This window comes from Lactuca serriola, chromosome 7 (genome assembly GCF_051521515.1).
Source record: "Lactuca serriola cultivar US96UC23 chromosome 7, Lser_US96UC23_V15, whole genome shotgun sequence".
NCBI lineage: Eukaryota > Viridiplantae > Streptophyta > Magnoliopsida > Asterales > Asteraceae > Lactuca > Lactuca serriola.
The window spans coordinates 80,163,511-80,187,598 of NC_136414.1; the positions used below are offsets into that span (position 1 = coordinate 80,163,511).

At 39.4% G+C, this 24,088-nt stretch overlaps 2 protein-coding genes across 2 annotated transcripts; both read right to left on the reverse strand.

Moving 5' to 3' along the window:
* Positions 1 to 19,968: 19,968 nt before the first annotated feature.
* LOC145064158 (uncharacterized) lies at positions 19,969 to 20,334 on the reverse strand. The gene has a single exon (XM_079011664.1). The coding sequence runs from the start codon at positions 20,332 to 20,334 to the stop codon at positions 19,969 to 19,971; it is 366 nt and encodes a 121-aa protein (XP_078867790.1).
* A 1,929-nt stretch (positions 20,335 to 22,263) lies between these two features.
* LOC145064159 (uncharacterized) lies at positions 22,264 to 22,899 on the reverse strand. The gene has a single exon (XM_079011665.1). It carries the CDS (start codon positions 22,897 to 22,899, stop codon positions 22,264 to 22,266), a length of 636 nt encoding a protein of 211 aa, XP_078867791.1.
* Positions 22,900 to 24,088: the final 1,189 nt, after the last annotated feature.

Sequence of the window (24,088 nt, forward strand, 5' to 3'; positions counted from 1 at the left end):
AATTTTCCCCGAGCATTCCCAATTCTGTAGTTCAAATTTCGAACCACCATCCTCGTCACAATTGTGTTGTTGAAGAAATTATTTCGAAGACAATTGGACGTGACTCGGATAAATCAAATTTTGTCTGGGCAACTTTAGATAGTGAAGAAGAAATCGTAGTAGAATATTCTTTTGATTCTTGTGTTTCTGATTCTCAAGTGATTTCAAAAACCACCTAAGTGCCAATTAAACCTAAGTTTAACAACCCATTTGCTAGCCAAACTTCCAAGTCATCATCTAACTCTAGGAAGAAACCCTCATTAAATAAGAGAGATGTCGTCGATACTAAGATAGAAGCTAAAAATGCCCTCAAAAAAGAAATTAGGTCAAGGAAAGACACTAGGTTCATTGAGAATTCCAAAAAGAAAGTATCTCTGACTACAAGCTCAACCACTAGGAACCATAATGCATATGCGCATGTTAGATTCTTAAAAGGCCATCCATTCCTCCTAGTTCGGTAGCTCAAAACAAAATCATCAGTCCCATTCTGAAAAGTCAATTGATACTTGTTCCATAAGAAATAACTCTCCTCATACTGTTTCCTCTGTTTTCATTTCTAAGACTGATGGTACGATTTTCAAACCTCAACAGCTTTCAAAACCAAATGTACCATAAAAGGATGTAAACAAAGAATGATTTGATAAAAACTCTGTCATTCAAAATTTTTCAAAGAATTCAAAATAAAAATTCAAATGGAGAGCTATAAGTGTCAAAAAAGATCTTGTAACCTCAAGTAACACTATGATCCCTACAGCTCCAAAAACAGTCGGTCCAAGAAAAGTTGTTCAGAAACACCCTATTGTTGAATATGATTTCTGGATCAATGAAAAGACTTTGGCATTTTGCTTCTTTCCCAAAGGATCTCGGAATCGGCCTTTCGAGACACATGGTGCTCAAAAGTCATGATCCAAGTCCAAAGCCCGTGCCCAAGTCCCAAAACCTAACTCGGAGCCTATAAACTCCAAAAATAACTAATTTTTGTAGGAACTCTGTGCTTCAGAAAAAGATACAATATGGTATATTGATAATGCTTGTTCCATGCACATGACGGGGCAGAATGATTTTTTGCGTGATCTCTAACTCTCACCAAATGTTGGCTATGTGACGTATGATAAGAACTCCAACTCTCATATCAGAGGTTATGTCGTCCTTACCAATGGAAACTTTTCTATCTCAAACATGGCATACGTAGCTGACCTGAAGTATAACCTAATTAGTATGGATAAACTTACTAATGCAAATCGTCGAGTTGAATTCTGCAAGAAGCACAACTATGTCATGAATGGAGACCTGAAAGAATGTCTGATCAAGTCAAATTGCAACAAGAACATGTATCCTCTTGACACCAACATGATCATTGGAAAACATCAACTTTGTCTACTCTCAAAGGCAGTTCCAAACGTCAGTTGGTTATGGTATCGAAGGCTTGCTCATCTAAACTTTTGATATATGAATGATCTTGTTTCCGGTAAAATGATCAGAGGTCTGCCTTTCCTCAAGTTTGGAAATGATCATCTGTGTGCTGCCTGAGAATGTGGGAAGAAATCGAAGAAAGGTCATCTTGTCATCATCGAAAAATCAATCTCGAAACCGTTAGAACTACTTCATATAGATCTGTGTGGACCCTCCACTGTAGAAAGTTTACATCACAAGTAATACATTCTTGTGATTGTGGATGATTTTACAAGGTTCACCTGGGTCTTCTTCCTTAGGTTCAAGTCAAAAACAACCTTGGAACTTATCAACTTTATCAAATGAATTGAAGTTCTCATCAAACTGTCGGTTCGGTGAATCCGAAGTGATAATGGTTCGGAGTTTACCAATTTCACCATTGAGAAATTCCTCTCCGAGAAAGGTATTGATCACAATTTATCTACTCCTTACACTCCTCGGCAAAACGGTGTGGTCGAAAGACATAATAGAACCCTCATTGAAGCTGTTCGATCGATGCTTAACTTTGCAAATCTTCCATTTTATCTTTGGGTTGAAGCTGTGTCCACTACTTGCTTCACTCAGAATCGAAGCATCATCAATAGATGCCTTAATATGACACCGTACGAAGCCATGAATGGTCGTAATTCGAGTATTTCTTTTCTATATGTTTTTGGTTGTCGATGCTTTATCAAAAACAATGTTTATCAGCTCATGAAATTTCAGCCAAAAGCCGATGAAGCAATCTTTTTTGGATACTCAGAAAAATCAAAATCTTACCGAGTTCTGAATCGTCGAACTCGTGTTCTTGAAAGCAACTTTGATGTCACCTTCAGTGAAAACTATGTTCAGAATTCTAGCCCAATCCTCTTCACAACCCACATCATGGAGTCCGATGCTCCATCACTAGAATGTCCGAATCCTCAAATAATTCATCAAGTCAATTTTGAAACCCTGTTTGGGCCATCTGAAATAGCTCTTGAATCTGAATATTGATCAAGATAATCCTCATCAAATATAGCCCCTATCTAACAAAATGTTTCAGGTCCGACACCCATATTTCCTGCATTTGATTCCGAACCGATTCAACCTTCTCAGGTTGAGGGGGAGAATGGTGTTCCCTCTCTTGAATCAAATGTTGAAGGATTCCAAGATGCAGTAGATCAATTTATTGAATTCGATCCTATTCCGCACAACAATGACGGCAACATCAACTTCTTTGACTTTCCGGACGAAAATGACGCTGATATCTCCGGTTCAGAAGTTCAGGGGGAGCATCATCCTCAAATTCAAGTTGTTCAAGGGGAGCAACACAACCCCATTGTTGATGTCAGATCATCTTCTACAGAAGAGCTTCCGAGACTACACATCTGGACCACAGATCATCCTCCAAACCAAGTTATTGGAAATCTAAACGCTGGTATTCAAACTCATTTTACCACCAACATCCAACATGAATGTCATTTCTCAGAATTTATCTCAATGGTTGAACCAAAATCCATCAAGGAATCACTTGAACATGTTGACTGGATTACATCCATGCAAGAAGAACTAGCAGAATTTGACCGAAATGAAGTGTGGACTCTCGTTCCTCCTCCTCAAGATCATCCCATTGTAGGTGCGAGATGGGTGTTCTAAAACAGGCTAGACGACGCTGGAGTTATAATTCGAAACAAAGCAAGATTGGTGGCTAAAGGATTCACATAGATTGAAGGACCTGATTACGATGACCTGTTGCCCTTCTTGAAGTCATCAGAATCTTTCTTGCTTATGTAGCTCACAAAGGCTTTAAAGTTTACCAAATGGACGTCAAAAGTTCTTTTCTTAATGGTGAACTGGATACTAAAGTGTATCTTCAATATCCTCCCGGTTTTGTCAATCCTTCTTATCCAAATTATTGCTACAAACTCCAAAAAGATGTTTATGGCCTCAAGCAAGTTCCTCGCACTTGGTACGAGACTCTCACTGACTTTATCAAGCATTCTGGTTTTAAAAGAGGAATTCTCGATCCTACCATGTTCCACATATCAAATGGAAAAAATCATGTTTGTCACACCCCCAAACCAAGGATGGCGGAAACGTCCGGGGGTGGAGGACTTCATGTACAGTATCACAACAACGTGTATAATAGTGCTCAAAGTAAATACAACCATCATAAATATAATTGAAAAAGTTACACCAAAGTATATGTTTACATGTTCCAAAATCAATTACATTATGATGACAAAAATAAATTGTTGACGGTTTAACGTCCCATCCTCAAAGCGCTGAAGTTTTCCTGTTTCACTGATTTCCTGAGAATACGAGTAGTTTTGAAAAACTGTCAACAATTAAGTTGGTGAGTTCATAAGAGTTTTGTTTGAAGTAGAAACCGTTTTCCTTGTAAAATCGATAGAGTTTGATTTCCAGAAAATCCAATATTTTCTTAGTTAAGTGTGAACAGAATATTCCTATATGATGTGTTAATTAACCCTAGCATGACCCGTAGATTTCCCCTATAATCGTCCAGCGTATATAAGTTATATAAGATTTAAGTTAGATAAAACGTTGAATATAATGGGTCTGCCCTAGGTCCACAACCCAACGAGGAACAGGAGATGAGGCGGGCCCACCAATTCTAAGCCAATCGAGACTAAATTCTTATACGACTCAAGCATATACGCTCAACGATTATAGTTGAAGTCTAACAATTCTAGATGAAATATAGTTTTAATATCATAATAATTATTTTATGTGAACCTGGTACTTTGTATCTGTACCCCTTTTTGTAATAAAAACCCGGTACTTTGTATCTGTACCCCTTTTTGTATAAAAATCCGGTACTTTGTATCTGTACCCCTTTTTGTATAAAAATCCGGTACTTTGTATTTTTACCCCTTTTTGTATAAAAAACCCGGTACTTTGTATCTGTACCCCTTTTTGTATAAAAGCCCGGTACTTTGGAATGTACCCCATTTCGTGTGAAAACCTTTTGTAATGTAAATGATCATAAACTATACCTATTATAGTTTATCAAAATGTTAGAAATGTATATGTAACCTAACTATACTTATTATAGTTTAGTATGTTTATTTGTGGTGTATAAGAACCCCTTCTATGTAAGTATTTGTATTGTACAATATAGCTATGTTTATCTTGCTTTGTTTTATACTAACGGTTATGATGGAGGATTCTTATAAATTCAGTAAGTAATTTCCTATTATATAAATATATCATTACAAGAAATACATGTAATATATGAAGTCATCAAAGATTTAACACTTTGCTCAACATGTTACAAAGTGTTTTGAAAGTTATAAGATGTTAACTAAATTTAACCTTTCTGCACTGTTTTAGAAAAATCATACGAAGTCGAAAACTAGATCCGTAAATTTTGAGAGTTCCTAAATTGTGTCTAGTTTACTCATAATTTTTATCATGATTTTTGGAAGCCTTTAACTTGTATTAAAATGCTCATATTCACAGACTGGTCCGGACTTGTGTTTGAAAAGACAGGTTGTTTTATAAAAATCACCATAAATTGTAGAGAAATCGTGTGGAAATGTTCAAGTAGTCATTTTAAAGCTAAGAAGTGGAACTACTTGCACCTAAAACAGTTTTGAAAACTAAGATGTTTAAGTTGTCCAAAACAGTCCGTGAATGGAGTTGAACTTTTCTGATGAAGGCTGTTAGAAAAGTTTAGTTATGTTCTTGGTGTTTTAACTTGTATTCCCCCACTAAAAACTTGAGAAAACATAAAAATGTAGGGGTATGAGCTCACCTTAAGTAGTTTCAGTAGATGAGTGTTGAAGAAGAGAAGTGTCCAACTCAAGAACACTTGAAGAATCACTTGTAGATTCGAAGATCTAACAAGAATGTGATGAAGTTTGTGTAAGCAATCTATGAGTTTGAGTAGAAGGATGTGTAATGATCATAAGAAAGATGATAATACTTACCAAATAAAGAAGAAAGGCCTTGGAGTATGCCTTGAATCTTGAATTTTAGTGAGAGAATTGAGAGAGAAAAGGGTGTTTGATCTTGTATGGAAGAATGAGAAAATGAGAGAATGTTAGGAGAGAGGATGGATTGTTCCAGCTCTAAAAACGTGGGGAAGGGTGATAATTGAGTGGAAAGGACATTGAAGTGACCTAGGTAAGGTGGGGAGGTGTGGCTGGTCATAGAGTGGGTGTGGGGGGTGGTTGCGTGTGTCATAAGGTAAAGCAAAGTCAACACTCCCCCTTAATTATTCATCCACTAGATTTTATTATTTAAATAAGGATTTTCATGAAAATATGATTAAATTATGAATATTTGGGGTTTATTATGTTAAAATACGAGTTTGGGTGAAAATCCCGCGTTTAAATCTCGAAAAACGAGCTTAAAATGTTAAAAATATTGAAAATGGGTGAAAAGTGTCGTATTTCCGAAGTCTGGCCGGAGTTTCGGCCTCTGATGCTTGGAACCGAGACTAGTGGAGAAGACCGAGAGGAGGAGAGAAGAGACCGAGAGTGCGAGGAGAAGAACAGAAGGCGAGGCTCGGTTGGAAGAGGGGAACCGAGAGTGAGGTTTCGGCCCGAGACTTCGCCCCTTCTAGATTCGGTCCGAGAGGCTTCCAGGTCTCGGTTTCGGTTCTTCTTAGTTTCGGCTTCCAGGTTTCGGTCTCTAAGAGGTTTCGGCCTCTAAGAGGAGTTTCGGCTCCTCAAGGCTATTTTTCGCGTTTTTACCCCGTTTCAAGCCGTTTTTGACCCAGTTAAGGGTCGGAATGACCCGAATGACTTCAAAAAGTTACGGAAACTTTTGAGAGAGATATGGGAGAGATTTCACATTCTTGGAGAGATTTCTCATACAAAGAGAGGTTTGGGAGAGATTTCACATACTTGGAGAGATTTCTCATACAAAGAGAGATTTGGGAGAGATTTCACATACTTGGAGAGATTTGGGAGAGATTTGACATTCTTAGAGAGATTTCTTATATAAAGAGAGATTTGGGAGAGATTCCGCATACTTGGAGAGATTTCTCATACAAAGAGAGATTTGGGAGAGATTTCACATTCTTGGAGAGATTTCTCATACAAAAAGAGATTTGGGAGAGATTTCACATCCTTGGAGAGATTTTGGAGAGATTCTCGATAAAGAGAGATAGAGTGAAAACGATTGAGAGAGGTTTTGTGTGTGACATTTGTGAGTGTCCGATTTCGCAACGCAAGGTCCGTAAACCCCGCTAAGCCATGTTTAAGGATCTTACACACTCCCGATGAGTATGAAACATTTGTTTATCGGTTTGGTTCATTACTTAACATCGTTTTAGGTTAATGAAATCTACATATACCAACTTTTCAATTGATGATTTCTCCTTAGAATAACGAGTAGTACGGAAATAACATAGCGTAAACCCTAGTACAAAAGGGTTAATTGGGTTGGCCGGTTTGACTTGTTGATTTTGACTTGACTCGAACTTGACGATTGTCACAATGTTGGTTTAAATTTATGTGGACGATATCATTTTTGGATCCATAGATCCATCAATGGTTGCTAATTTTGCCAAGTTAATGGTTAGTCGACTCCAAACGAATATGAATTGTGAACTAAGTTTCTTCCTCGGTCTCCAAGTAAAACAAACCAACAAAGGAATATTTATTCACCAAGAGAAATATATTTTTGAGCTCCTCAAGATATACTCAATAGACAGATGTGCCTCTGCAAAGGTACCTATGGGTTATGGACACAATATCTTTTCGGACCCATCAGATGTTCCTTTTGATGAAAAGAAGTATAGATGAATGATTGGATCACTACTCTACCTAACAACAAGTCGCCCAAACATCACATTTTCTACATGTTTGTGTGCCAGATTTTAGGTCAATCCAAAGATGTCTCATCTTTTGGCGGTCAAGCAAATATTCCGATACCTCAAAGGTACTAAGAGTCTTGGAATCTGGTACCCAACAAATGAGAGTTTCCTCCTACAAGCATATTCCGATTCAAGCTATGGAGGTCTTCAATTGGACAGAAAAAGCACATCTGGTGGCTGTCAATTTTTGGGTGGAAGATTGGTTAGTTGGTCATCTAAGAAACATAGTTGTATTGCATTTTCAACAGCCGAAGCAGAATACATTGTTGATCCAGTTGCACCTCTCAACCTCTTTAAATGAAATCATAGCTTTTGGATTATGGTTTTCGATTCCAACAAATTTCCATCTATTGTGATTCTTAAAGTGCCATTGCGATTTCACACAATCTAATTCAGCACTCCATGACAAAGCACATTGATATACGGTACCATTTGTTCCATCAGACAATGAAATTGCTGATTTTTTTTACTAAGGCATTAGAAGAAACCAAATCCAATGGTTTTCTGAACAAAATGAGTATGATGTTTCCTGATCCTCAATTCTTTCAAGAGACTTGCACTCTCTGATGTTATTATCAGGAAGTGAAACAATTCCAAAGTCAAAATTTCTTTTCATCTCGGAATCGTTCCTCTCAGAATAAATAGGATAGTTTTATGTATCTTTCTATCTAACATCTTCTTCTAGTTTAAGTTGTAAAGTTCACTCAATCTCTCGAAGTTCATGACCAATATAGTCACAATGGTATTTTTTTATCTCGCCTCGGAATCTACCTCAAAAAGTGTGTCATGTGGCTCATCTCAGAATTCATGTCCGAAATGGTAATGAGTGTTCACCTCTTACCTTTGTCTGAGATCTGTTCCTTCATGTATCGGAATCTTAAAATATGTTTAAATATGTCCTCTAAGATCTTCTCTCGTTTTACCTCTGATATTCAGTCTGAGTCTGTGCAATCTCGAACTCTATATCATGTACAAGTATTTTCATTCTCATATCGGAAGTATCTTATGACAATCCATCTTAGAACTTTCATGCTCTGAGATCAGTATCACAATCCATCTCGGAACTTTCATGCTCCGAGATCACTTTGACAAATCATCTCGGAACTTCCTTGCTCCGAGATCACTTTCTTTGGAAGAAGTTCAAAAGGTTTTTCATTGTTATTTTTGAAATGTTTTTCTTCATAACTCAAATGGTTATTTTTTTAATGATGATTATCCTTTAATACTTGAAAATCGCACTTTTACACACGTCTCAATAAATTAAACATCCCTTCAATCAAACGACGGTTTCCATTTTTCACGTCTTGCCATAGTATTCTTTCGTCCTTGCAGGTCAACTCATAACAAATGTGGCAACACATTAAATGTGCTCCATATCCATATACAGGTTTCATCATTACACCTTTTTTAACCCAACCCATTTTCATTCAACCCATAAAAGGCTCACCAAAACCCATTTGACTCTATTACGTGCTAATCACTTTCATCGCTCTCTCTCTCTCTACAAACTGTTCTTCTAGCACTCATAACCTGCAAAAATGGCTTCCTCTCAAACTACCCCCAAAATCACCAAAACTGCTCCCAAGAAGAAATCCTCCAAGGGTTCTGCCTCATCGTCCTCGACTGAACAATTCCTTAGAGACACCACTCAACTATTCTCCTTGGATCCCATGGACTATGATGTGTCCATACGGGTTATGATCGAGTTCATATCCTGTCATCCCATCTCTATTCCTCTCACGAAAATTCTCGATCCACCCATTCCACTTTGTCTCCTTCACACCGCCTTCAACAGAATCAAGATTAAAGATGGAGTCCAAGAGATTAGGATTACAGGAGAACGTATTGTACCAGTCTCCAAGCAAACGTTCTTAGTGGCTATTGGGATTCTAGAAAACCCTAAGGGTTTTATAGTTTAAGAACCATCATCTGAAGAGTTTCAGATATTTCTACACCATATTGGGTATGCTGAAGAATTCAAAGCGAAAAAGTCCAAGAAATTTGCAGTTCCTAGACTATGGACAGTTCTCATGCACCTCATCCTTCGAGGTATCTCTGGGAAACATGGAGGAACGGAAACTATGAGAAAAGATTGGATCTATGTCGTCTACAGTATCTACTCTGGAAAGAAGAACGCTGTCAACTTGACCAAAGTCTTGTGGCCAAACTTTCGAAAAAATTTTGTGAAGAGAAAGCCTCTAGGGATATCGAGTCCAAGATTCTAGGCTCTTACCATTCAACAACTCTACCGAGAGAGGTGTGAACCGATTCCAGTCAACGTCATTCCGAAAGCGGTATTTCTGACCTTTAAAGCTATTAAGACTTATCGCCTTCCAAACCAGGCATCTTTTGGATCTATACGTAAACTTCCTAAACACATGTTGGCCACTCTACCATCTGAGTCCCTTCATTTGAAACATCATTTGGAGACTTCGATTATGTACAACCCTACACGGTCTACCGCTATCTCCAGTGAGCCCACCTTGGATGTGGCCAATCTAGTCTTAACTGGTGGAAAGAAAAAGAAGGCAGCCAAAAGAAAGACCTCTCCCCTAAACCAGAATCCAAAAAGAGAGCCAAAGTCGATACTTCCTCTTAAAAGGAATCTATCAAAGACATTCTGACTGACTCATGTTATCCTCTTACCCCACCTGGCCACTCTTCCGAAGTACCCTTCGGAGTTTCAAAACCACGTGCACACACGCACGAGGAGTCTCCACATAATCCACTCTCACCTTCCCAACAAGGTGATGTTGGTGTTAAATAAAGTTCCTCGCACCCCCTGGAACACACCCACGAGTCATCTCGGATATCCCTCCTTCTTCTTCTACACATGCACGATTCGAGACCCATGTCTTAGATCCTAAGCTTTTCGAAGCCGGGGTAGTCCCTCCAACCTTGGAAGCCTCAACTAGTCTGATACCTAGCTTAGGTAGAGGACGACCAGGTACTGACGATCCCGATTGGTTAGACTTTGTTAGCAGGGCTCACACCAGGATTCCAGAGCTCACTCGATATTAAGTGGAATCAACTCTCATCTCTATGAGAAATCGAGCAATCCAAAGCAATACTCCTTTTCTTCCTCCATCTGATGATGTCACTGACCAAGAGTTTGCATCAAGAGAGACCCATCAAGACAACATTACGAAGTCTCCCACCATGATGCACAACATCTAGATCCTGATGAGGAACATTTGTCAAAATTTGTGTTCGATGACGATTCTGTCTCCATTACTGCTCCTCCAGTCATCTCATCTTTTCACATTCTTCAGAAGACATCTTCATAAAGGACAATTTATGGCTTTGGCCTTTCATCGTCTTCATCAGAGCCTGTTGATGAAGAGATTCAAATTAATGACCACGTTCAACATAATCTCGTAGGCGAAACAGAAGTAAATCCTCGCAAGGATGATCAAACAACCACTTCCAACAATCCTGACCCTTCTGAACCTCCAGTCCATCAAGAGAGTGATAAAGCCAAGTCTGAGAGTTCCACCTCGGACACGGGATCATCAGTTGAAAATTATGTTGCTCCTTTTGTCTTTTTGGAAGTCTGAGGTGATGTGTCTGCTAAAGTCTCCAAGGTTGAGTCATTAGACAAGTCGGTTGCCCAACTTGAATCGAAAGTTGATGCCAAAGTGTCTGGTCTCGAGCTCGATGCAATTCTCTTCTCCTTCTCGAAAGTCAAGAAACCGGATTTAGAGGATAGAGAATGAGATGATCAAACCACCATGCTGAAATTTCATGATGACATGATCATCGCCACCAACGAGCTGATCAAACAAACACATGTCAGGCATGAAAAGCAGATTTAGAGGATAGAGAATGAGATAAAGAAGAAAGATGAGATGAATATCATTATGCAGCAAGTCCTCATCAAACTCCTCCGAGCCTGCTGGAATATAGTTGATGTTCCGAAAAATAAGTTCAATGAAATGCTTTCCATCCTTGCCACTTTATTCGACCACCTCAAAATCTTAGGCCCCAACTGCTGAAGCCTATGATGCCCTCACCCTGCAGATGAACACCGGTTTTCAGAAGGTGTTTGATCGAGTCTCAGAATTTCAACAATCAACTTTACTTGCCTCAGTTGCTAGGCCATCCGATGCAAGAGGGGAAAAGGCCCAAGCAAAAGAGATCATATATCTCTTGGAAGCCGGCCTCAGAGTTTAAAATCTGATACGATTATGTTCAATTTGTTTGCACAGGTACTCAATTTGATGATGATGATGAAGATGTAGAGTACATCACAAATGTTATGGTAGGTATTCAAGCTCCAAAGAAATTTATGGCAAAAGTTCTTTCCGAGGAAGAGAAAAGGATTTGGTCTATTGTCTCATGGCCATCATCCTTAGATGATGTTATACAAAGAATCCGTGAAATGGCTAAGGAAAATACTAAGCTCACAATTGATGCTTTCCGAACCACCCAGTCAATGTTGCCTCGAATTCCCTCACCAAGAATAGCTCCAATAGATGAAGTTTCTCCACTTCGAAAACCTGAAAATATTCCAGAAGAGCCTCTGATTCCTCCACCTCCAGAGTTTACCATTGATGAGAACATGCAAGATGTTATTTATGTTCTCAACAAGCAACAAGACAAAGGAAAAAAGCCTATCTCATAATTCCACAGCTCCGAATAGACCACCAAAAAGTCTGAAGGTTGGTCTCAAGCTCAAATAGATCAGGATTTGGAAGAGAGCATTCGGATCCAAGCTCTCAAAGATAATCCCAATCCAATGCTAGGGCTTTCCGCACTCTGTCGTGAAGGAATAATCTATAATTTGGACATGGTGTCATTCATGTATTATGATCTACCAACCCAAGACTCGGATCAACTTGATCTTCCCATCTCTCCATACAGCAAGTTCTACATCAAATTTGCTCTTCTCCACCTAGAAGATGATTCTCAAATGATCATAAGAACCGAAATAGAATGATTGAAGAGGATTAAAAAAATATATGGGTTCAGAAGGAAAGTTTTGACAAAATTTGACTTAGACTGTTTATTTCATCGCTACTACATCTATCGGAACAAGTCAACACAGTTCACCATCATGGATGCCGACTTCCCCTCAATTAATCTAAATGACATCTTGACCATTGTTGCCCATTTCCGAACTCGTCAAGACAGTCAGATGAGCATTGCTGCCTATAATGTTGCAATGAATTATCTGAAAGATTATGTTGTAGAGTTTTGTAGATGTGACTTCAAACTGGCTCACTTGTTCGGAACTGAAAAGTTCTTGGCAAAGATAGACTACAAACTGCCTGAAGCTGAAATCTTGGCAGAAGGGCTAATTGATGAACCGGTGTTGGGATACGTCAATTTGTAAAAAGAAGACAAACAAGAAGGACTTCTTCCGAGTCCTAGACAAGCACCTTGTACCCTCTAAAGTTCTTCAAAAATTCATCTCTAACACAGCCAAGTCAGAAGCTCCAGAGCATGTGAAGACTAACTTCATAGTCAACTTCAGTGGTATCTTGAAGTCCAAGATCGGTTGTACAGAGATCATGTGTTCATCCAAGAATAAGAAAACTGAGTTGACCAAATTGCTAAGTTCACTTAAGGGGAGATTGTTGAAACATGAAAAGTGAACCTCTAGTAATCACAAGAATGAAGATTCGAAGTCACCAGTTTCTGAGATTGATGAAGTCCGAAATAGAGATGGAGTACGAAATGGAGATCAGTCTGAGATGAAGTAAAGATCCGAGATTTTCTATCTGAAAATTTATTGTTTCTTGTCTTATTAATGATGTAATGTTTCATAGGACTTATCTTTTTGTATCTTTTAGATAATCAGTTGTCAGTAGCTGATTATTAACCAGTCCTAGGAATGTTTCCAAAGTTTGTACAATGTACCTCCTTAGTCTATTTAAGGAGTGTTTTGAATAATAAGAAAAAACATTAATTGTTACTCCAAAGATAGAAAATATTCTCTTTAATTCTCTTTCACTTTTCTCTCAAGTCAAGATCTTTCACAACATTCTTCTTGTTCATTAAATGTCTTTACATTGATTATACTCATAGTTTACTTCATTTAATATTCGGTACATTGTTGAATATTTCATTCAAGTCTTGATTGGTATTACCAGACTCGACTGGAATCTCTAATTAAGAGCAGACATTGATCTTAAAGATTAACTTAAGGTTGGAGTTTACAAACCTTGTCCTTGTGTATTGATTCTAGTACTCATAGTGGCTGATGCTCTTAGCTGCAAAGCAGCTGGTACTCTGATCAAGGATGTATGTTTGAGGATGACGGTGAGTACCCCACACCTGGAGCAGATTCGTAAAGCTCAGGTTGAGGTTATAAAAGAGGAGCACCGAAAGAGTGAGTGTATCGTGGGTCAGGTGTCCTCTTTTTTGATTAGGATGTCTAGGGATTATTGATCCTTCATCGGAGAGCTTGGGTGGCAGATTTTGATGGAGGAGGCTCATAATTCGAAGTTGTCTATCCATCCGGGGGCGACAAAAATATATAGAGAGACCTTTGTCTTGATTATTCGTGGCTCGGCATGAAGCGGGATGTGGTCTGGTATGTGGAGATGTCCTTGGCTTGTAAGAAAGTTAAGGCCGAGCATCAGGGACCTCACGACAAAATGAAGTCGTTGGGTGTTCCCGTTTGGAAATAAAAAGAGATTAGGATGGATTCTATCACAAAGCTACCGCGAACCACGCGGGGGGTAGATTCGATTTGGTTCATCGTAGATCGATTGACCAAGAGTGCATATTTTGTACCTATCCAGGAGAGAATCTATGTAGAGAAATTAGGAGATGTATATATCCATGAGTTGGTGAAACGGCATAGGGACCCAGTCTCTATAAATTCTGATCAAGATGTTCAATTCACTTCCAGATTCTAGAAAAGATTCCATGAGGAGTTGGGTATGCAACTACACGTCAGAACTACTTTTCATCTGTAGACTAATTGTAACACCCGGATTCCCAGTTATGATATTTTGTTCTTTTATTTTTGGGTTTTGTGGGGGAACTCGGCGAGTTGGCGTCTAGACTCGCCGAGTATGGTCGCGGATTTGTACGCAAGTTCACAGCTGGACTCGATGAGTTCATGAGTGGACTCGGCGAGTCCATGCTGTTTAATGAAACCCTAATTTCCAGGGTTTGAGACCTATTTCAAGGGCCTTATGGCCGTTATTTGCAGCCACCAACCCCAGAGAGAAACCCTAAAGAGATCTAGAGCGTTTGTGAGGAAGGATAGGCCAATCTTGATATTTGGTGGGTGTTTTTGCAAGAAGGAAGTGTTTAAGGCAAGAGGAGGCTGAAGGAGGTGCGATTTTTGGTGGTTTTGAGCTCATAGAGATTGCATTGAGGTATTATTCTCGGACCTTCTTCAGTTTTGGTGTTGATTCTTAGTGTTAGGGTTTTCCTAACCCTTTTAGAGATTGATTAAGTGGTGTATTTGGTCCCTCCTTGATTTTGTGTTCTGGATCTGGACCCAAAGAGGTCCAGAGACCTTAAACCTTGGAGCTTTATGAGTCATGTTGGAAGTCATGAGCTTGGAATGTCATTTTTGGGGCTAAATCACCATTTTGGACCATTTCTAAGTTATGTGTGTGTCAAGGTCCGAACTTTACATGATTATCAGCTTGGGGAGGCCAGATGTATGATTGTATGGAACAGATCTGACCTCAAAAGTTGTTTTGAGTTTGTGCATGGCATGAACTCGCCGAGTCCCAAGAACAGACTCGGCGAGTAGTATGAAGGTTGCCCGTTAATCACTCAGTGAGTGGACTTTCCGAGTTGGGGGAAATGACTCGGTGAGTCAGGGAGAGTCAGGGGTCTGAGTTCAAGTTGGAACTCGCCGAGTTGTTCTTAAGACTCGGCAAGTTAAGTCGGGATGGCCCCGCAATTCATGCCAAGTGGAACTCATCGAGTCAAGGGAAATACTCGACGTGCCAAGAGAGAATCTAAGAGAGTCAGTGGACACGTGTAGACTCACCGAGTCGCCCTTGTGCACTCACCGAGTCGGGTCAAGTTTGACCGTTGACCTTGTTGACTTTTAGGGTTGAGTACAGTTGTATTTATGAGAGTATTACTTTATGTGATTAGGCAGAGGCTAGATCATACTTCATCTGAGTCAGATATTTTCGAGACATCAAGGTGAGTCTTCTCGCTATACGTTACCTAGAGTGGTACTATGTGATGACCAGAAGGTCTTATGTGTTATGTATGAGATTATGTGATATGTGATATTTGTATGTTGTATGATGATATTGACCAGACCGGAGGGTCCAACGAGCTATGACCGGACCCAAGGGTCCAGCGAGCTATGGGACTAGAGGGTCCCGCTGAGACACATTGACCGGAGGGTCGTATTATAGCCTTGAGTGGCGTATGTGCTGTATGTGGTATTTTGGGGAACTCACTAAGCATTTATGCTTACAGTTGTTGTGTTATGTGTTTCAGGTACTAGTGATGAGCGCAGGAAGGCGCCGGCATGATTCGTACACACACGCATTGGAGTTTTGTAGAGATTCTGGGGAAAAGTTTTGTGATAATAACATTTGATACAATGTGTTTGACATTGTTTATGAATGAATGAATGTTTTAAAAATGAAAATTTGTTTTGAAAATTTACGTTGTTACACTGATGGGCAGAGCGAGCAGACTATTCAGACCTTAGAGGATATGATGTGGGCATGTGTATTGGATTTTAGTGGTAGCTAGGATACATATCTCCCATTGGCTGAGTTTTCTTACAAAAAGAGCTATCACACCAATATTGATAGACCACTCCTCCAGATGCTCTATGGGAAGAAGTGGCGGACACCAATTTGTTGGGGCAAGGTCAGTCAGCAAGTCATGGGTAGCATGGAGGCGGTGCTCTGGTCTACTAAGTTTATCTAACAAGTGTGCGGGAGGTTGCAACCCGCGTAGAGCCGACAGAAGAGTTACGTTGATAAGAACCAATCAGATTTTTAGTTTCAGGTCGGGGACATGGTACTCCTGAAGGTGTCACCTTGGAAAGGTGTCATCCGGTTCAGGAAGCGGGACAAGTTGGGTCCCCGATATACTGGTACTTTTAGGATTATCGCCCGGGTGGGCAGTGTAGCTTATCGTTTGGAGCTACCCGAGGAGCTCAGTCAGGTTCACAACACTTTTCATATCTCTCAACTGCATAAGTTTTTGGTCGATGATTCCGCGGTGGTGCCATTGGAGGATATTCATGTGGGAGAGCGTCTGAATCACATAGATAGACCGATTGCAATCCTCAACAAGAAGACCAAGGCTCTAATAAAAAAGGTGGTGAACTTGGTGAAGGTGCAATGGCAGCAGCACCAAAAGGGTTATGAGTGGACCCGGGAGACTGAGGAGGAAATTAAGGAGCACTACCCGAAACTATTTGCAACAACAGACTTCGAAGACGAAGTCTTATTCAAGTTGGGGAGAATTATAACATCCGGATTTTGAGGTATATTTTATTTTAACTTTAATTTGAGTTTTTGGAGTCGCCACAGCGTGGTAGAGGGTCGCCAAGAAGTGGAAAGGAAGGCCACGACATGGCCGCCGCTGACGTTTTAAACCCTAATTTTTTAGGAATTGCACCATATTTAAAGGAATGAGGAGGCTAGGGTTTGCTCACCCTTCGCCTTCACCATCCTTTTTTACTCAAAAGAAACCCTAATTCCTTTTCCTCAATTTCTAAAGCTTTCTTCAGTTCTTTTGAGAGATCTTGAAGGAAGAAGCAAGAAGGAGTAAGCCAAGGATCAACAATAAACTCCCTATCTCCGTTCCTAGCTCAATTCTGGACCCTTGTAAGTGTTCAAGACTCCACCTTTTTGATAATAAGTTGCTAGATCTTGTATTTTGTCCTATTTTCTTTATAATCTTGTTAGTTGGGATGGTGAGATTTCATAAAGGTTGCAGCTTTATGAATCTTTGGATCATTTGGAGTAATTCATTGTTTGGATTTGAAGTTCGGTTGATTGTTTGAGCCATGCATAAGTTTTTGGTCATAAACCCTATTTTGACCTAAGTTGAGTCCAAGACATGCATTGTACATGCATGTCTAAAAAGCACCCTTATTTAAGTTGAGTTTAGTGTTATAAGCTCTTCTAGAGAAAGTGGGTTTGAGACTTAAGGGATTAAGTGCTTCTTGGTTAAGCCCAAGCCATGGTTGTGCTTTATGGACCTAAGACGTAACATCTAGACCTCTTGGTGAGTCTCACGAGATAGAGTAGGAAAGTTTATCCATTTAGACAATAATAGTGATCAGATCTGGACTTTGGAACCTATGGGATTGGAGGATTCGCCTTAAACTATTAAGACACTTTGAACCTAGTGCCCACGGCGTGGCCTAGAATGCCACGGCATGGCAACTGGGGAAAATGCATATGTTTTGTCGTTTAAGGGCCACGGCATGGCCAAGGATGGCCACGACATGGAGATTCACCTTTGACCGTTGACCTTGACTTTTGACTTACATTGACTTTTGGTCAAACCCCTAGTTTGTAAAGAAAACTAAAGGTGTGTTATGTATGGCTTTATAGGTGGTTCATAGCACCTGTATCCGCGACAGTGAAAGCTATAATAGTTGATCTTCGTTTGTTAGTTGAGTATCTTCACTATACTTGTGGGTCGAAGGCACTAATGCCGACCCACTGAATTATGTTTGTAGAATGATAGTTGTCTTTGTGACACTTGTTGATATGCATGTATATGCTTGCTGTGTTTGTGACTCTTGCTAATAGTATTGTATGCTTAGTTGTAGGGGTGAAATAGACATAGTACCAGTTGAAAGATACCGAAGGAGTTGAAATAGACTCAAGGGGTGAAATAGACCCAATACCAGTTGAAAGATACTGAAAGAGTTAAAATAGACTTAAGGGGTGAAATAGACCCAATACCGATTGAAAGATACTGAAGGATTTGAAATAGACTAGGGGGTGAAGTAAACCCGATTTTGTTTCTGTCTAGAATGTATGTTTCTGTTTGGGGTGTTTTGAGGAAACTCACTAAGCTTTCTGCTTACAGTTTTATGCTTATGGTTTCAGATACTTTTGGCTCAAAAGGGAAGGGTTCGGCATGATTGCACTTCATCCACCAGTATTCCGCATATTAGGGCATGATTTGTACTCTGATGACTATTCTATACATTATCACCTCTTGATGAATTTTGGAATGAATGAATGATGGTTGTTGATAATTTTAACAATAAAATTTTTACATAGTAATTTTTAGGATGTTACAGAATTGTAACATCCTATCGCTAGTATGTATATTTAATTTGATTGGGATTTATTCGAATTAGACATTGATTTTTGGAGTTGGGCTTTCTTCGGCCCAATAGGCGTGGTGCGCCCCATATACCGGCCCATGGGCTTGTGAGATTTTAGGGTTTATGTTCTTTTTAAAGGCACTTAAGCCCTAGGATTTTTTCATTTACAGTTGAACGAAGCTTAAAGAAACCCTAACTCTCTCTCTCTCTCTCTCTCTCACACACACACACACATACACACATCTTAATATTGTAATCGCATTTGGAAGCTTATTTCTCCTTACTTGTTGTGAATCTTGAAGATCAAGGTGTTTGCAAAGTGTCTTAGTGCAAGGATCAAGTGTAGATCCAGCAAATTCATCTCATTTTTGGACCATTGTTAGTAAAAACCTTCTAACTTGATCATTGGTTTCATAGATCTTGTAGTTTTTCATATTTGTCCCCCTTTTGGTCCTTTTGAGCTTGTGTTTTGGAGTTATGAGAACTCCAACACCTCTTGAGCTTATTAGGATACTCTATAGACTTGTTGGACTTGGAAAGTTGGGTTTTGGTGCTTATTCATTAGTCCATGCAAGTTATATAGGTGATTTAGGTCATTTTGAGCTTAAAAATTCTAGACTTGTGAGTTATGGGATGAATTAATGAATAAATTTGGAAACTTTATTCATTTTAACATTATTGGAGTTCAGATTAGAAAGATGGTGTTATGACTTAATGGATTAAGTCAAAATACCCTAAGAATTAAGGAAAAGTGTGACGCGCCTTTTCTAGGCATTGTGTGCTTTTAGGGTTTTCTTGTGTGCGTCTTGTTTAAGCCTGAAAGCCAGACTATTTTGTCATGAAGTGGGTGTTGGGCACCCTTATAGGGTGTGGGGCGCTTGTTGACCAAAAGTTAACTATGGTTGACTTTTTGACTAAGTTTGACTTTGGGTGAAACTTTTGGGTTTTAGGTTATAGGCTGAGGGTTGACCTTTTATTACATGTTTAGGTGGTGTTGTACATGCCTTCTCATTCTATGAGATGTAGAGATTGTCTACGTTGACTGTGAGGTGAGTTTTCTCACTATATTACTTTTTTTTTTGGAACGGCAGAAATTTATTAAAAAATAAAAACTAGCAAGGAGCTAGAAAATAATTACATCAAAGAAGTAGCAAGAGAGGGGTTATGAAGCCACTCCGTCCAATTTAACCTTACCCTACTACTATTGGAAATCCAAAAAAAATGATTTCTCAACAACATCATAAAAAATAACCGACTTTTTAGGTAAAACCGTTCCAAAAACAGACATATTACGAAACTTCCATAAGCACCAGAAGGAAGTAATAACGACCGCATCAAATGCCTTTCTTTGACCTCTACGCAAATTTACACCATCTGACCAATTGATTAGGGATTGCACCGAAATCTGAGAAGGTAGAGATACCCTTCACCATATAGCAACCCTACCCCAAATATCCCATAGGTCACGGCAACCAGCAAAAATGTGGTCTATAGTCTCGGCTGCAGCCATGCAAATAGGGCACATGATAGATGGGACCATAACACCTCTAATCGATAATCTCTCCCTTGTAGGAATACTAGAAAGCTGAATTCTCCAAACTAGAATATTAAGCTTAATAGGAACCCAATTATTCCACCGAGTACCCATGTCCCCCGAAGGCACCAAACCACTATCCAACGCATACCTTACAGAAGAAATAGAAAAAGAATCAGAACTATCAAGAGACCAACCCAATCTATTCGGGACCTGTTGGAGCTGAACCCCTGCACCACTTCCAAGAAAGAAAACCATTGAGTTTCTTTAATCCCACTCTAGGCATTCGTCTAAGATTATCTGTATTCCACCCAATTAAGTAACGATCCCTGACATTAGCTGAGCGGTTCATATCCAAAGCAAACACACGATGAAAAGAAATCGAAAGAAGATTATTGCCTTGCCGCTTATCATGCCAAAAGGAAGTACACGCCCCATCACCAATTTTAATAGAAGCTAAGTTATGGAAGTCAAAGCCCCTATCCTTAAGATTGTTTACAATCCTCGTAATACCATTCCAAGGACCCATCAACTGTCTCCTTGGAATCAAAGAACCATTATTATCCCCCAGACCATAAATGCTTTTGACCACCCTCAAACATAATAAATTAGGTTTGTGAAAAAACCTCCACTTCCAATGTAATAATAAAGCCCTGTTAAAGGCAAAAAGACTGCCAATCACTAAACCTCCAACCTCTTTAGGGGACATGATTTTATCCCACCTAACCCAATGCATACGACGATCGTCCAAATCAGCACCCTAAAAAAACACTAATCTCAATCTCTCCAAATCCTTTATCACTGTAAGAGGCACTAGATAAATAGACATCAAATAACTTGCAACCAACCCCAAAACTGATTTAACTAGAGTCATCCGCCTGCCAAAAGAAATACACTTGGCTTTCCACCCCGCCAATCTTTTCCGGAAAGCATCAATAATAGGACCCTAGGAAGCAGTTCTAGTCATATTTTGTCCAATCGGAACCCCCAGATGAGAAAACGGAAAGGAACCTGGTGAACACCCCATACAATTAGCTAGAGAAGAAACTTAAGCATCCGTAACCCCCACTCCATACAACTTGCTTTTAAGAAGATTGATTTTTAGACCCGAGGCTAGAAAGAAACATCTAAGAATACGAACAATATGGAGAGCATTTTCCTGATTCCAATCAGCCAAGAGAACAACATCATCAGCATAAAGAAGATGGGAAATGGTGATTCCCCTATAGACATTAGCTAATTGGGCCCTAATAAGGGCCACATGAAAACCCTCCATAGCCAACACGAAAAGAAAAGGAGATAGGGGATCCCCCTGTCTCAAACCTCTGAACATACGAAATTCCTGGGATGGAGAACCATTTACTAGGACCGAGACAGTAGTAGAGGACAACATCTCCAAAATCCAATTACACCACAAAGAACTAAACCCCATAATTTGCATGATTTCAATCAAGTACTCCCATGATAAAGAATCATAAGCCTTTTCAAAATCCACTTTAAAAACCAAAAGAGGATTCTTAGAGGCTTTACTCCAAGCTTCATTTCATTGAGAAGAAACGGACCATCCAGAATCTGTCTGCCTTTTATAAATGTCGTTTGTTCCACACTAACCAGACTATTAATAACCTCAGCCAACCTATTAGCAAGAATTTTACCAGTAATCTTGTACTGACATCCAATCAAGCTAATAGATCTATAATCTTTTACAACCTTCGGGTCTCTAATTTTAGGAATCATAGTGAAAAAGGAAGCATTACAACCCTTAGGAATCAACGCATGCGTACGAAAATGAGAGACCATGTCAAAAGTGTCATCCTGAACAATATCCCAATATCGTTTTATAAAACCAAAAGTGAAACCATCAGGGCCTGGAGCTTTTGAAGAGCCAGAGTCCTACACTGCCTTTTTTATTTCCTCCTGAGTGAACGCGACATTAAGAAACTGAATCTGATCAGACGATAAATGTGAATAATGGGAATCCTGAGTTCGGGGTCGAGTACCGGCCTGTTTAGAGAAAAGAGTTTGAAATGGCCATGAAATTCCTCTTTAAACATAATTGGGTCATCAATCCTACATTCTTCCTTCAAAAAAACCTCTGATAGTCATTTGTCTTCTCTTATTATTTATGACCCTATGAAAAAATCCTGAGTTTTCATCACCTTCAATGTCCTACTTGACTTTCGCTTTTTAGGCTAACTCCAAATTCGTAAAATGGTCTAAATCCGTGATATTCTTAAGAATATTCACTCGTTGCTCCCATAAAGATGCATCTCCCCCATCAGTCATAAGGAGAGAATCAATAGATTCTAACACATTTTGAAGCTCCTTTCGTTTAGAATCCAGTTTGAACCTAGTAGAAGTGTTCCAAACACGAATATTTGTCTTAAGAAGTTGAAGCTTCTTCTTTAATTTAACCCAAGGATGTGAAACCCTGAGTAAATTCTGGTCTTGGGACCACGAATTTCTAACAACATCATCGAACCCCTCCAAATTGAACCAACAATAGAAGATGCGGAAGGGAGTAGGCCCATAATCAACTCTATGCTCCGATAACAAAATAAGTCTATGATCTGGAATGTACTTTTCCAAAACCATACCTATCAAATGAGGAAAATCATCCAAAACACCATGAGTTGTTAAAAATCTATCCAACTTACTAAATTTTGAACCCCACTTATCACTCCATGTAAACCGAGGGCCACCAAGAGAAACATCAAATAAACCCGTCTGCTCGATAAAATTATTGAATCTCCTAGCTGTATTGGAATTAAACAAAGTACAAAGTCTTTCCGATTCATCACGAACCTCATTAAAATCGCCCATCAACACACATTCACCTTGGAAAGAATAAATAATATGGAGAAGGTTCTCCCAAAGAATTCTCTTAAGTTCAGCCCCTTGCGGAGCATAAACCACAATAAACATGACCGACAATCCCGAAGAAGACCAAATTTCCTCGATAACCGTAAAATAATCAGAAATATGAGAGCATTGAAGGGAAACAGAATCCGAATCCCAAAGAAGAAGAAGAATAGCACCCGAAGCACCATGAGAAGGAGAGAAAACTTAAGAAAAAGAGTTATTACCCCAAAAAGATCGAGACATACAAACATAAATATCTTCCATCTTTGTTTCTTGAATAGCCAATAGATTAATCTTATGTTTAAGACACAAATGACGTACCCAACTCCGTTTGTTTTTACAACCCGCTCCTTGAATATTGATGGAGAGACAATTTGTCTCAACACCATTTTATCTTCGTTACCTTCAACGATTTCTTTTACCCGGTCATAGCATCCCTCCAAATTGCATCCCATAGACTTTCCCATCTCCAATGTTTTTTGAATCTCACTTAAGAAAGACCCTTTATTATACGAATTATCCAAACAAGCAACAAAACTATTACAATTTGAAAAGCCTGGAGGATGGGTTACTTAATCTTCTGAGTCAACAACACCCGAAACCCGTCCAAACCCTCCCGAAAAACCAATTGGAGCATCTGTACGCGTAGCCTTCGTATCCTAATTTGAGTCATGTAAACGACAATCCATAGCCAAGGCAGAGGAGGGGACCAGAGCTGCTGTCGAATTGCTTTCCCTAGCCGAAGCACCTGCTGGAACCGAAACAGTGGCCGTCGGGCACTGTTGTGAAGGCTAAACAACCTTCAATTGTTGATGACGAGCAACAGCAGTGCAGACTTCATCCTCATGCAGCTGATCAGGAGACCTGTTTTTAGAAAAGGAATTTTTCTCCTCTGTTTTTTCATGTGAATTCCGAAATTGCCCCTCATCATATATAGGATTTTTCTTGTTATCATTAACTTGTATCTCTTCATAGTTAGCAACTGAATTGACTTCTCTTCCATGTCTTTCATCCCCCTTCATTTTTTCTATTGTTTCATAAATCCAAAATGGGTCAAATGAACCCTCTTCCTTATCACATTGTAAATTATCAACTTGAGCTTCCGATCCATTACCTTTCTCACTGGACCTTTCACTGCTAACCTTATTAT

What these genes read in the sequence shown, in the direction of transcription:
- LOC145064159 (XM_079011665.1), bottom strand. Translation starts at nt 22,899, where the DNA reads ATGGGCGATTTTAATGAGGTTCGTGATGAATCGGAAAGACTTTGTACT.
- LOC145064158 (XM_079011664.1), bottom strand. Translation starts at nt 20,334, where the DNA reads ATGGTTTTCTTTCTTGGAAGTGGTGCAGGGGTTCAGCTCCAACAGGTC.